General features: G+C 40.7%; 1 protein-coding gene across 1 annotated transcript; it reads left to right on the forward strand.

Annotated features, from left to right (window-relative positions):
• The first annotated feature begins 7,023 nt into the window (after window positions 1–7,023).
• LOC148096841 (uncharacterized) lies at window positions 7,024–9,781 on the forward strand. Its single transcript, XM_087834987.1, has 2 exons — window positions 7,024–7,274; window positions 8,624–9,781. Exons 1-2 carry the CDS (start codon window positions 7,223–7,225, stop codon window positions 9,544–9,546), a joined length of 975 nt encoding a protein of 324 aa, XP_087691113.1. The 5' UTR covers window positions 7,024–7,222; the 3' UTR covers window positions 9,547–9,781.
• Window positions 9,782–12,315: the final 2,534 nt, after the last annotated feature.

Here is a 12,315-nt window from a genome sequence, read left to right on the forward strand (position 1 = left end):
TATTTAATCAGTCTGATGTAATAACTGATAATTAGTTACTTTCCAGTGTGTATATATGCTCCTCGTTTGGATTATTGTTTGTTTGAGTTCTGCCTGTCTTTTCTATTAAAGATTTAGACTTTTGGACTATTAGTGGGCCTCGTAGGTTTTTGATCTGTGCACTTGGTAATTGACTGGGTTTAATTTAGTGGCCTGGAAAACAGGCCCCAGGGATCTGGTCATTTTAAAGGCTGGGGTAAAGTGTAAGAACTATTTATACCCATGTAAACTTTTATACACTGGTTTTTACCTGTATTGTTTCAGAAAGGTTTAAAAGGGTAACGTCCACAGTTTATAATTTTTGAATTCAACATATTTTATTAAAGTAATTTAGCTTGAGCACAGACAAAACTGAATCACATAATCATAAAATCAAATCACTTGCACTATACAGAAGTCTAATCTACTCTGAGCTAATGCCGCTTTCCAATACTAATGATGGTGAAGGAGAGAGATGAGGGTGTGCACGACCTGGCAACTGGGGCACTTATCCCCGTTCTGTGTGATACAATCCAACAGGAAAGCTGTCAAACCCTCGGACATTGGTCAAGTTAACATTCCCGAATACATACACACAGAGAAACTCTGAGCCCCAAGGTCAGCATTAGCACAAACATGCCACTTTATACCGAATCTCAGTGCGAGGTCAGGTATTAGCCTCATTCCATTACTCTGATTATATTTTCTTACTCATCATTACTGTTAAACTTATACTTAGTCATACTCTAAATTACAATTAAGGATGATTAACTATTAACAAAATCACATACCGATAACTCTGTTATTACACTTTGTATTTAATCATAAAAAGGCTGGATGTTGAAACCTTTTACTTTTATTTTGTATGAGCCAGGGGACCTCAACCGCTGATGTCCAAAAATGGACAGGTACTGTTTTATAGAGCAAAAAACTTAAGAGCGAATATTTTATAAATAATACCAACAACTACAAAAGCAGACTTTTAATAGTAATAAGTAATCCTTTATTTATAATACATAGCAATATAAAAATAGTAACATATGAAAATATTACAATTGGCACAGATGAATTTGTATCAAAAACAGCAACCAACCCAAAGTAATGAACAACACACATAAATAACATCTGCTTGAGAGAGACCAAACAACTTCTTTTCATCTGTTCCTTGGCAGAAAGTTAAGACAGCTTTTCAGCTTTAGGTTCCAATAAACAGAGGTAACGGATGCAGTCCCTTTGAAATGTCTACACAAAAGTCTACTTGTGCATATATTTAGCTTTAACTCTTCTCTTTTCTGTTTTGTATTCCAAAAGGTTTTCATTTTCTCCAGTGGTTGTCTCCCTTTCAGTAGTTATCGATTGTTCATTAATATTCAGACTGTTGGAATGTCGATGCTGGCCGAATGTTTCCTGCTAGAATGCAATGGCCTAAAAATGGCCCGTCATCCACTCATCTTCCAGACTACACAAGACAATAGACGCCCAGGCTGAGATCTTCCTCCACCTCTCCTGTATCTCCCCCTCCTGCAGAGTGAGTTCCTGAAGAGGAGACCTCCTGCAAGATGTAACAACCTCCCCCACCAGTTGATTGTTGATTGTAAATTAGCATGAGTGTGATATGAAAACCAAGCATCATGGACATAAACTTTAATGAGCTGGATTAACTGAAAAGTGAAATTTCCGATTGAATCAAGGAATATGGAGCACATCTGTACACTGACCACATAACCTCTTATTGAAGACTGCCTTTCACACAGAGGGAGATGAGATGCACAGGAGTGAAATGAAACAAATACTTCTAGGAAATATACTTAAATAATTCAGGAACATTGACAGACAGTAACAACCACTGTTGTGACTGAAGATGAGGACCCGACTCTGACTGTAGACTGAAGCCTTGAACCAAACACTCACAGGATGTACGGACTCAGGATTGTAGATGGTTCAGTGCAGAAATGGCAACTTATATCCCGAGCTCAAAGCTTCTGAACATACAAAACAAATGACTGTGATGCTATGACTTCAGGAGGATAGACATAACAGTAATTACTTGGCATTAAGCTCCATACAGTGAGGCTGACTGACTGGGGCTGCAGGAGCACGAGAGAAAGGATGACAATGGATTGTAAAAGGAAAAATGTTCTTATAAACTTTATAACAATCATAATCTCTTCTGTATTTCAGGTTGAAACATAACCTTCCTGTTGTGTCTCATGTCCCACCTGTCAAAAGAGAAAAAGGTACAGTACAATCATCTCTGTCTCATGTAAAAGGAAAGCTGAAATAATTATTTTTCATCCTTAAAGAAACTGCATGTGTCGCCACATGTTGCAGGTGAGGATGACTCCCCAGCAGGTGTTTCACAGATTGTATCTGCAAATAAAGGTGAGCGTTTCCCCTTAAAGAAGCTGGCTGGTGCCACATTGAGGAAAGCAAGGCTTGAGGACACCGTTTACAAAGATAATTTTCTCGTGGTGAACGGTTGGGGGAAATTCTACCTTCCGAAGGTTGTAACCATGCAGGTTATTGGTGTGGTCGAGGGCATCTCATTCCCGTGTGAACAGCTCGTTCTGATGACCTGTGAGGACCAACAGGTATATGCCTATGATGAAGAGGAGCTGCATCTGGTGGCTTCAAGCATGAAGCAGTTACGTGACGAGGGACGATCCAGGCTCCACGGTTTATTACAGGGGAGAGGCCTTTAAAGACATGGTGAGAAGTTAAATTTGTTTACTGGACTTGTTCGTTAATAAAGATGATCATCTGTAAACACTGTCACTAAATTATGTTATTGTCTGTTGTGTGTAGCCCAGGGAGAATCGGGCAGACACGAGCATGAGCGATTTGGGCAAGAGGTTGGACGAAGAGTATAAGAAGCTGGTGGCAGAAAGGAAATCCAGCATCCTGGAAAATCTGAAACACAGCAGAAAGCAGAAGTTTGAAAGTTTTTAAAAGTCGTTGTGGTCAGAGTTATATTGTTGGATTGTCATTTATGCTTAGAAACATATACTCATTAATGATTAGAGTTATATAATCAATTGCATATTGATAGGATGTCTGATCCTTAGTAGTCTGCAAAGACTGTGTGCATTCCAGAGCACTCAAATTGTAAGGTGATTCATTGTAAATAATGTTACAAATTTTTTATGTTGTTTTCAAAGATAATGTGCCGTATTACTGTAAATTAGCGTATTTTCAGCAGATTAGCAGTGTAAAAATAAAGGCAATTTATCATTTGTCAATTTGCAGAAATTTAGCATACACATTACAATTATTTACTCTTTTTGATGGTCATTTAAAGTTGAAATTTCACAGTTATTTACAGTAATTTTTACATACATTTTTAAGGTGTAAGTCCTTTTCCATTTGTTTTACTTCATGCATACCACTAGGTTCTGTTTTGGTGACTTCTGCTCTTTGTGCTAAGCTGACCTAGGTGAATGGAGGACTCCATAGTATAATTCTGTTTTTGCATAAAAAATTAATGCTCAACTGTAAAAGTTATGTTTGTTGTTTTAACCTTTGTGAGGGTTTAATTTGCATTTTCTAAGGCAAATAACAGAAATCAGACAACAAGCAGCAGCAACTGGAAAGGTTCTGTATAAATAAAAAATAAAATCGGGTGGATGCACTTAATGGTGGTTTAGCTAAACTGAAAATTTGTTCATTTCAAGCATGGTTCTTTAATCATATTCAACCATTTACCTGAAAAATAAATCTTTGATTTGAAACATATCTATTTCTTTATCAGTGTCCCTGACTGTCATGTGATTTTGAGTATTGACACTGATTTTAGTGTAGGAAACTAAAGATTTATTTATTTTCAGTCAGTTTGTGTCATACTAAAATTGGGAGCCTATTTATCATAGCGTGAAGTATTAAAGCTGACAACCACAATTTAAATTTGCTTCTGTTTGCCTCTCTCTCTCTCACACATACTAATGGACACCAGACAACAGCTGATTAACAGCAGGGACTGTTCATGTGTCAGATTTTCAAATTTAAGGCTCTCATTATTATAATGGACGACCAATATACATCACATGTTGTAAATTGTACAATATAAGCTATCAATGTGTTATAGGAGTTTATCAGCATACTGTAGTGGGTCAGGGTTGTTTGGGGTTGGACAGCTATGTTCTGTTGTTCCAGGCGGCAGGTTATGTTGCCATGGTTACAGGTGACGCTGTCTCTCTGCCTCCCCTGCACCAGGGGGGAGGCTTCCCCCCCTCTGTCCCCTTCTGGCTGCCTGTGCCTCAATTTTATCTCACAACTTAGACATTCACATTACTCACACTCTCATAACACATACATATAGGATCTTGGGGGTGAGCACGCTACACGACATCCAGAAGACCATCAGGGTGTACAACCTCACCCCTGGCGTTGTTGCCCACCTCTCAATTTTAAATACACGTAGACATTGAGGGCTATCAGGAGGGGCTATGCGCTTACCTGCTGCTCTCTGGCAGATAGTTCCATGCCCTCCTGGGTTTTAAATGCACCTTAGAACACACATGCATCAACACTACATATGAGCGGGCAGAGGGAGGTTTGGAGTCTTCTCACACCCCCGTTCTCTGCAGCCTGTTGGGGCGGGGGGCCAGGAGGAGGAGTTGGCCGTCCGATTGGGGTCTGGAATGTGGGGCCTCCCTGCTGCTGTGGAGTCGGGGCGGTCTGCTTCTCTCCACCCCAGGGAAAAGACTAACACTACCTGGGTCTGGGTGCAGTTTCCCCCTCCAGGGGCAAGGGTACCTAGACCTGGGGCTTAGAGTATCTGTGTGTGCCTGTTTGTTTTTTTCTATATGTCAGGTTGGGTATCAGACGCCACCTCTCTGGGGACATCTCAGGCCCTCCAAGGTTTGGAGGCTTATCTCCCCCCACCACTTCCCCTGCCAGTGGCAGACGCCCTCAGACATCGTTGCGTTGGTGGTTCTTTGTGTCCGGGGATGGGCGTCCAGGTACACACCGGCTCACTCCTTGGTGGCTGCTTGTCGGGGCCTGGAGCCTGGGGCTCGCTCGGGCCACTTCGGGGGTGGGGTGCCCTGCCGGAGGAGCTCACTGGCACGTCACCTCAACACACACACACACACACACACACACACACACACACACACACACACACACACACACACACCCCCCCCCCCCCCCCGGCTTCTGCTCCGCGGCTGCTGAGTGACGCCTCATCTGGGACACTCCTCAGCTCTTTCTGGGATAGTGGCGCAGCTGCCCCTCTGTTGGTCTTCCTTGGTCTCTTGTGTTCTGGGGGCCTCTGGATGTCTGGAGTTTTGATCTCCTCCATACCTGCTTCATGCCCTGGAGGACGGGGCTGTGCCTGTATTTAGCAAGTGAAAATAAAATAAAATAAACAATAAAAGGTGAATCAAATAGACCAATACGGCAAGGCTGGGATGGTCCATTTGGTAAAGTAAATCCGTTGGGCATCTTTCTTCGCCTTTAGACAATAATTCTGATGGCAAAAGAACCAAATGGGACAGGCAAAAAAATAATAATAATAATTTACAATCAACAATAATTATTTGTTACTTTCTTTTGTTTTGTTTAAACATCATAAACTCCAGTTTACTTGTGCTGCAGATCAAGTACCATAAGTACACATCTCTAATCCTCACTACATAAATAAATCCACAGGTCAGAAAAATCACATGACGAATAACACCGTACTCATGACAAAACACAAAAACCTCACAGCTGGAAACATAAACAGAGCTGAAGTTTAATCTGACAAATCAGGTGTGTACAGCCTAAATATCAGAAAACTGCTTCTTACCTGTGACGCTTTACAGATGGAGCCATTCTGATTTTCTGTCACCTAAAAAATTAAATTACATCATTAAAAGCAGTGGTGGATAAATATTTGAAAACTTTATTGGTTCACTAAGACCACAGTGGAATAATATAACAAGCTTTTCTGCCTATTTATATCACTGACAAACTTTCAGCCAATCAAATAGAGTTACTTTTCTGTTGTTTGCATCTATGTGGCTTTGCGTCTCCAATAGAAACACAATCACAATCACAACAAAGTAAAATAAATCCCAAATCAAGTCCCAAAATAATAGTTACATAGGCTGCAACAACGGAACCCATATTCCCATAAAACGTCCCTCCACCCCAGATGTTGAGGAACAGGAAATAGCAAGAACTGGTTTTCCAGTGATTTCCAAGATCTATACATGGTCCCGGATTTTTTTAAACTCATCACTGTCTGCTCAGTTTGAGAGAGGAAATCATAATAGATTATTGCTTGGTGACAGTGGGTATCCTGTAAGGATTTTTTTGTTTACACCATACTTCCACCTAATTATACCTGTGTGCACTTTGGGTCTGGTGGAGCGCATGTTTGCGGCAGAGATAAAACTGGACGCACCTGCAAGTGCCAGCAGCCGGTGCGGAAACCTGTGGCGAGGGGAAATCGCAGGCTGACTGATGATGTGGACGCTTCTTATTATGAAGACAGAAATAACAGAGGGTGCACTAAACTAAACGCTCATGTTTTACTAGCTTTACATGGGTTTGCTTTCATATTAGAGTCAGTTTTTATTAAATCTTTTCTGCACAGTATTTTAAAAATATGCATGTATATATCATAAGTAAGTCTATATAAAATATATTTTAAAACATTTTAGTAAAATCTAAATTTAATAAATCTGAATCTTTTTCAGATGATTCAGATTTATGCGGAATCATCCTACTGGTGGTGGCCAGAGGAGCCGATGGCGCCATATGGCAGCCTCGCTTCTGTCAGTCTGCCCCAGGGCAGCTGTGGCTACAACTGTAGCTGCCTCCACCAGTGTGTGAATGTGAGAGTGAATGAATAGTGGTATTGTAAAGCGCTTTGGGTGCCTTGAAAAGCGCTATATAAAATCCAATCCATTATTATTATTATTATTAAATTAACTGTAAATTACACTGCGGTGAGCTCCATTCATATAGTGCTATCACGTGCACGTGTACACGCACGTTGACAACCGTAACCATGGCCGCCGAGGGTATATAAATGCTCCACAAGGTTCCAATCGTCCCTTTACACTTGCTCGTGGACTTGTTTCGACCTGCTCCAACCTCAGCCTGTGGAAAGCTAAGTTTTGCAAACATTTTACTGAAAGCGGATTTTACTTGAAAGCGACAACAAGTACTTCATCTGTGGATCGTTTGTACTTGTTTTTGTTTTTCAAGTTTGAAGATGGCTCGCCGTGGACCCGGACTCCTCGACAGTCACCTGGACTTCGCTGCAGGTACGTTTGAAAGTTTCTTTAAATTTAAATGACTGTAATAATTTAACAAGTTCCAGTGTGAATATCAAGTTTTAACGCGATCAAATATGTGTATTCCAAGATTGTTTCCCGTAAATTGTTTGTATGCTTTAAATTTTCCGGGAGAGGCGTAGAAATTATTAACGACTGGTGTATGAATATGAAAAAAAGGTATTACTTTGATTTGAAGGCTTCAAATTTGACACTTTTCTTTAAAATGAAATGGTTAAAAATAGTTTAATTGACTAAAATTTGTAAAATGCCCAAAAATCAGTTTCTGCGGTAACGGCATCTTCAAGATGTCATGGCGTCAGAACACGCAGGTGTAAACACACAGATCCAGGTCCCCTCCTAACATCCTTTTCTTCTCCGGATCAAAGGCTTTATTGACATAAACTATATTTTTTTCTCTGCTGCAAAACACAAAGATAAAAAAATAAAATAAAATAATATCAAAAGAATATGAAAACAGTAGTAATAATGGTATTAAGACCTATCTTCTATTACAGTAATACTTTTGACCTTATTAGAGAGCAGAGAGAGAAATTGTACACAGGGATATTTACACAGGGATAGCATGTTTACCACAGATTAGATGTATCTGTCCTTATGGCAGATACAGTCCTTGTGCACATTTCTAAAAATGTGGATTCTGAGTTAAGAGTTTCTGTTTGTTTGTTTGTTTGTTTTTCACTTGACCATCATTTTCAGACATACCTGCAGAGCTTTGTGTGTGTGCAATTTTTACTCTTGCCAAGGAGGTTGTGTTTTTATTTTAAAAAAATATATTTTTTATATTTAGGACATGAGATTGGTACATGTGGTCTAAATGTTACATTATGGTTTGCATCCACATATTTAATCTATGACCTTTTTTCAAAATGTGTGACATCGTGAATTGTAAATAAAACAGGAGAATGAGCTGCATGGTTAGTTATAAATTTACTGTAATATATTTATATAATAAGTTACTCATGTCCGGCTATTTACAAATCAATACCTATTATCCATTACCTATTCCAACATAGTGTTTGCATAAAGGCTTACAAAGAACAAATAAAACAAATTGAATGTACACAAAATACAGTGTCATATATAGTGTCAATATGGTGTCACCTTAAAAGTACACAGAGTGAGCTGCCTTGGTGGAGGTTTGGTGGTCTTCTATTAAAAAACTTCACTTAAAGATTGAACAAGTAGAAGTGTCATTCAGTCTGACATAAAATGCTTTTCTCTCATCCTCTGCTCAAACTAACAGATGTAGGTCTGTTGCTTTAACACTGGGTGTCTATTACATTCCTAATGTTATTTTAAAAATTGTTTCTTCACAGGGCGTCTTGACTATGTGGTTGAACGCCCTGCTCAGGACACTGATACCCAGCGTATCAGCGAAGGTGAGTATGGTGAGTATTTTTTCCCTCTCTCACCCTCACCCTCTTCTCATGAAGCACCAGATGCTGATGACGGTGAACAGGAAGGTGAGTACCCCCCCTGCCTACCTGTAGACGATGAAGAGGTGAGTGAACAGGCTGACAATTCATCTGACTGGAACGACTCAGAAGAGTGGGGGGATTGGCTTAGCGATGACTCGGGGTATGACACCATGGATGAGAGTGATGATTCCCCTCTCATCCGGGAGCACCCTCCAGAGCCGTTTTGGCACGATTGGCAACATCCTATTGCTCCAGGTGCTGCCCCTATCGCCATGCCGCCTTTCGGCCAGGCCAACGCCCCACTCTTCCCTCGAGTTGTTGCCCCAGTTGGTGATCCGCCAGCTGCTCCTCCCTCAGCTGCTTCTTCTGCTGCTTCTTCCTCTGCTGCTTCTTCCTCAGCTACTCTCTCAGCTGCTCCATCCTCAGCTGCTCCCTCTGCTGCTCCTTCCTCATCTGCTCTCTCAGCTGCTCTCTCAGCTGCTCCCTCAGCTGCTCCCTCTGCTGCTCCTCCCTCAGCTGCTCTCTCATCTGCTCCCCCTGCTGCTTCCTCTGCTGCTCCCTCTGCTGCTGCTTCCTCTGCTGCTCCCTCTGCTGCTCCTTCCTCAGCTGCTCTCTCAGCTGCTCTCTCAGCTGCTCCCTCTGCTGCTCCTTCCTCAGAAAAGAGAAGCAGAGAAGACATCTGCACCGAAGAGGTAAGTGCAAAGAGGTGCAAGGTAAGTGACCAGTTTGATGCCCCTTCAACATCCTCAGGTTGTTTTGGAGTCAGATGTTTCTGGGAGAGGCTTTTTAACCTTTCCCTTGATGACAGTGACTCTGATTAGTTTATGTTAGAACGTGTTTTTAAACTTTGTAACACTTAAGTTGGCCTTTGTGTTTTGCAGTGTTTGTAAATATCTTTTACTTTTTAATTAACTTTGTAATGTTTAAGTTAAGCCTGTTTGTAACACAGATATAAGAACATCTGACTCGCACATGTGAAATGTATTGTTTTTTTCTTGATATGTGACATTAATATTAATATTACATTGTGACTGAAAGGTAGTTTTTTAGTTGTTATTACTTCCATTTTTCTTAATATCACAGGTAACTTTTTAAATGGATAATATAAGCTTTTCCCAAGCCCTAATTCACCATGCAGGACAAAGGTAAGTCTGTACTTAATGTCAACACAAATAAGTAGAAAAGGTTTAAAAATGATGCAGTGAACTGACTGTAGTCTCTTGTTTTTACATAAGGTATAGCCTGTGGCTAAGAATTCAACACTTCAGACACTCAACGTCCAAGATGGAGCTAACACCCCACCCAGAAGACAGCCTTACCCCGACCAACCCGATGAGAAGGATGGATGACCAAGTGAAAAACTGGAGAGTGGTGCTGTGTTCCAACTATGTAAGTTATCACCTCACATTGACAACAAACTGTCTTGAAGACGAAATTCTTCCAATAGTTGGTATAAATCATCATCCTATGTCAGCAGCACTGTAGGTTTAGGTTTATTTATATTTTTCATGTGTATACGTTGGGTTTAAAATTGCTTTTTAACAACATACTGCAGCTACCAACAATGAAAATGCTGTTTTGTGTTAAAATGACGTCTTTCTTGTGTTATTGCTTTGCAGGGAAGCTGAGAGTGGACAGAGCTGCACAGAGGACCAAAGATCCACTCTCAGCACTTCATACCTGACTGGCCACAGCACCACCCCTCCCCACCCAGGGTGAGGAGGGTCCTGACCCCGCCTGCACAGAGGGAGTTGTGAACATGCACTTCTGTATCGGTGGGTTTAGGATCCTCCTCACACTCACACGGATGAAGACTGTCACTGGAAGATGTCTCCATTGCATCAGCAGGACGTAAGCATTTGTAAAATATTACAGTTTGTGATGTTTTATACATGTTTTTATTGCATCATTTCAAAGTAGGAGATATAAAATAAACCAATTTTCATAACATTTTCTGTGTATTTAGTTGTTTTCTTAATAAGTTATTTGGAACATCATTGCAACCTGTCAGCTTTTTATTGAGGATTTAGAAAGTTGCTGGTGGCCCGAGTGGGTACAGTGGGGTGTTGTTTTTGTCACATGGTGAAAGTGACCTCATGGGGAGCAAAAAGAACAACTGAACAATTTGGGGATTTACAGACTTTGGTAATCGCTAAAAAAAATTAATAAAAATTGTTCTGTGTGAACTAAAAGCTCAAATATAAACCATCCTGACACTGACACAAATGATCTGCTGTTTATAAGCAGGAGATTGTTTTCATGAGCCTGGGTGAAGGTCATTTGCATGAGTTTAACCTCCTGGTCAAAAACTTGCATTACTCTGTTATCACTCTAACTTTCTTCTGTTTATTTATTCATTTTTGCTAATTGTAGTAGATTAATATGTTCACCAACTGATTCTTGGCCTGAATGTTTGAATGTTTGCAGTTTCAGGTCCTACTGATCAGTTTTAAGTATTGTAGAAAGTGAGCAGCAATTTAATCGAGTCCTGGGATGAAATGGGACAAAAGGGTAATGTGACAGCCACATTAGTTCCCTTCCCTCGTTTAACAATGTGTAAGCAGACTGCTTTAACCTGCAATTTACTGCATGTTGTTAGGCTGCATGGTACAACCACAGGCTGCTAACCACCCGTGGAGATCGAAGGTTTTGAGGTTTTGCTTGAGCTACTGATGAAGTTTTATCAAAGCTTGTTAAGTTTCCCAACCACATTTTATCCTGATGGTCCAAGGCGTACATCTTTATGCTCACAGACGTACTTCTGTAATTAATGAGTGACCGATTTATTACTTTAAGTTACAGTGTGAGGGGCATTAATGAACATAAATCAGATTTAACTGGATTATGTGTTTAGGTCAAGAGACACAGACCTTCATCTTTAAGAGGCTCTTCTTGAATGTCTAATCACGATGTTTGTGTTTGTCTGCAGCATCACTGCAGCAGAGAGGGTATAACACAAGGCCACAGTCATGTGATATTCTTATATATAAAAAGGGTTCACAACTGAAAGTAAAAAGTAATGCAGTTAATGCACATTCATCTTAGTTGACATAAGCATAAAGACAATGTAAATAAGATATGAAAATAGTTTAAAAGTTATTATTTTTCATGTTGCATCAATGGTTGTCATTTTATTCACGAGAACTGTGATCTGTACAATACTAATCGGCTAGTTTCTGGGATCGATTGGTAGTGTCTCCAATCTCCACTAGGGGGCTTTCGCACATTCTCCTCATTGCATTAAACTACTCTGTGAGATAACAACACAAAATCACTCTTCTGATTCTTTCCTTCCTGTTTTCAGGGGTGTAATAATGGCTACATTCATTGAGGAGCGTAGAGGAACAGTTAATATATGACAGCCTATATTTAGTAACATTGGGATGAGTTCCTGCCCCAAGTGGAGGAGTTCAAGTATCTCGGGGTCTTGTTCGCGAGTGATGGGAGAAGGGAGCCGGAGATCGACAGACGGATTGGGGCTGCGGCTGCAGTGATGCAGACGCTGCACCGGTCCGTCGTGGGGAAGAGGGAGCTGGGTGTAAAAGCGAAGCTCTCAATTTACCGGTCGATCTACGTCCCTACCCTCACCT

This window comes from Neolamprologus brichardi, chromosome 22 (genome assembly GCF_056152115.1).
Source record: "Neolamprologus brichardi isolate AB-2024 chromosome 22, ASM5615211v1, whole genome shotgun sequence".
Lineage (NCBI taxonomy): Eukaryota > Metazoa > Chordata > Actinopteri > Cichliformes > Cichlidae > Neolamprologus > Neolamprologus brichardi.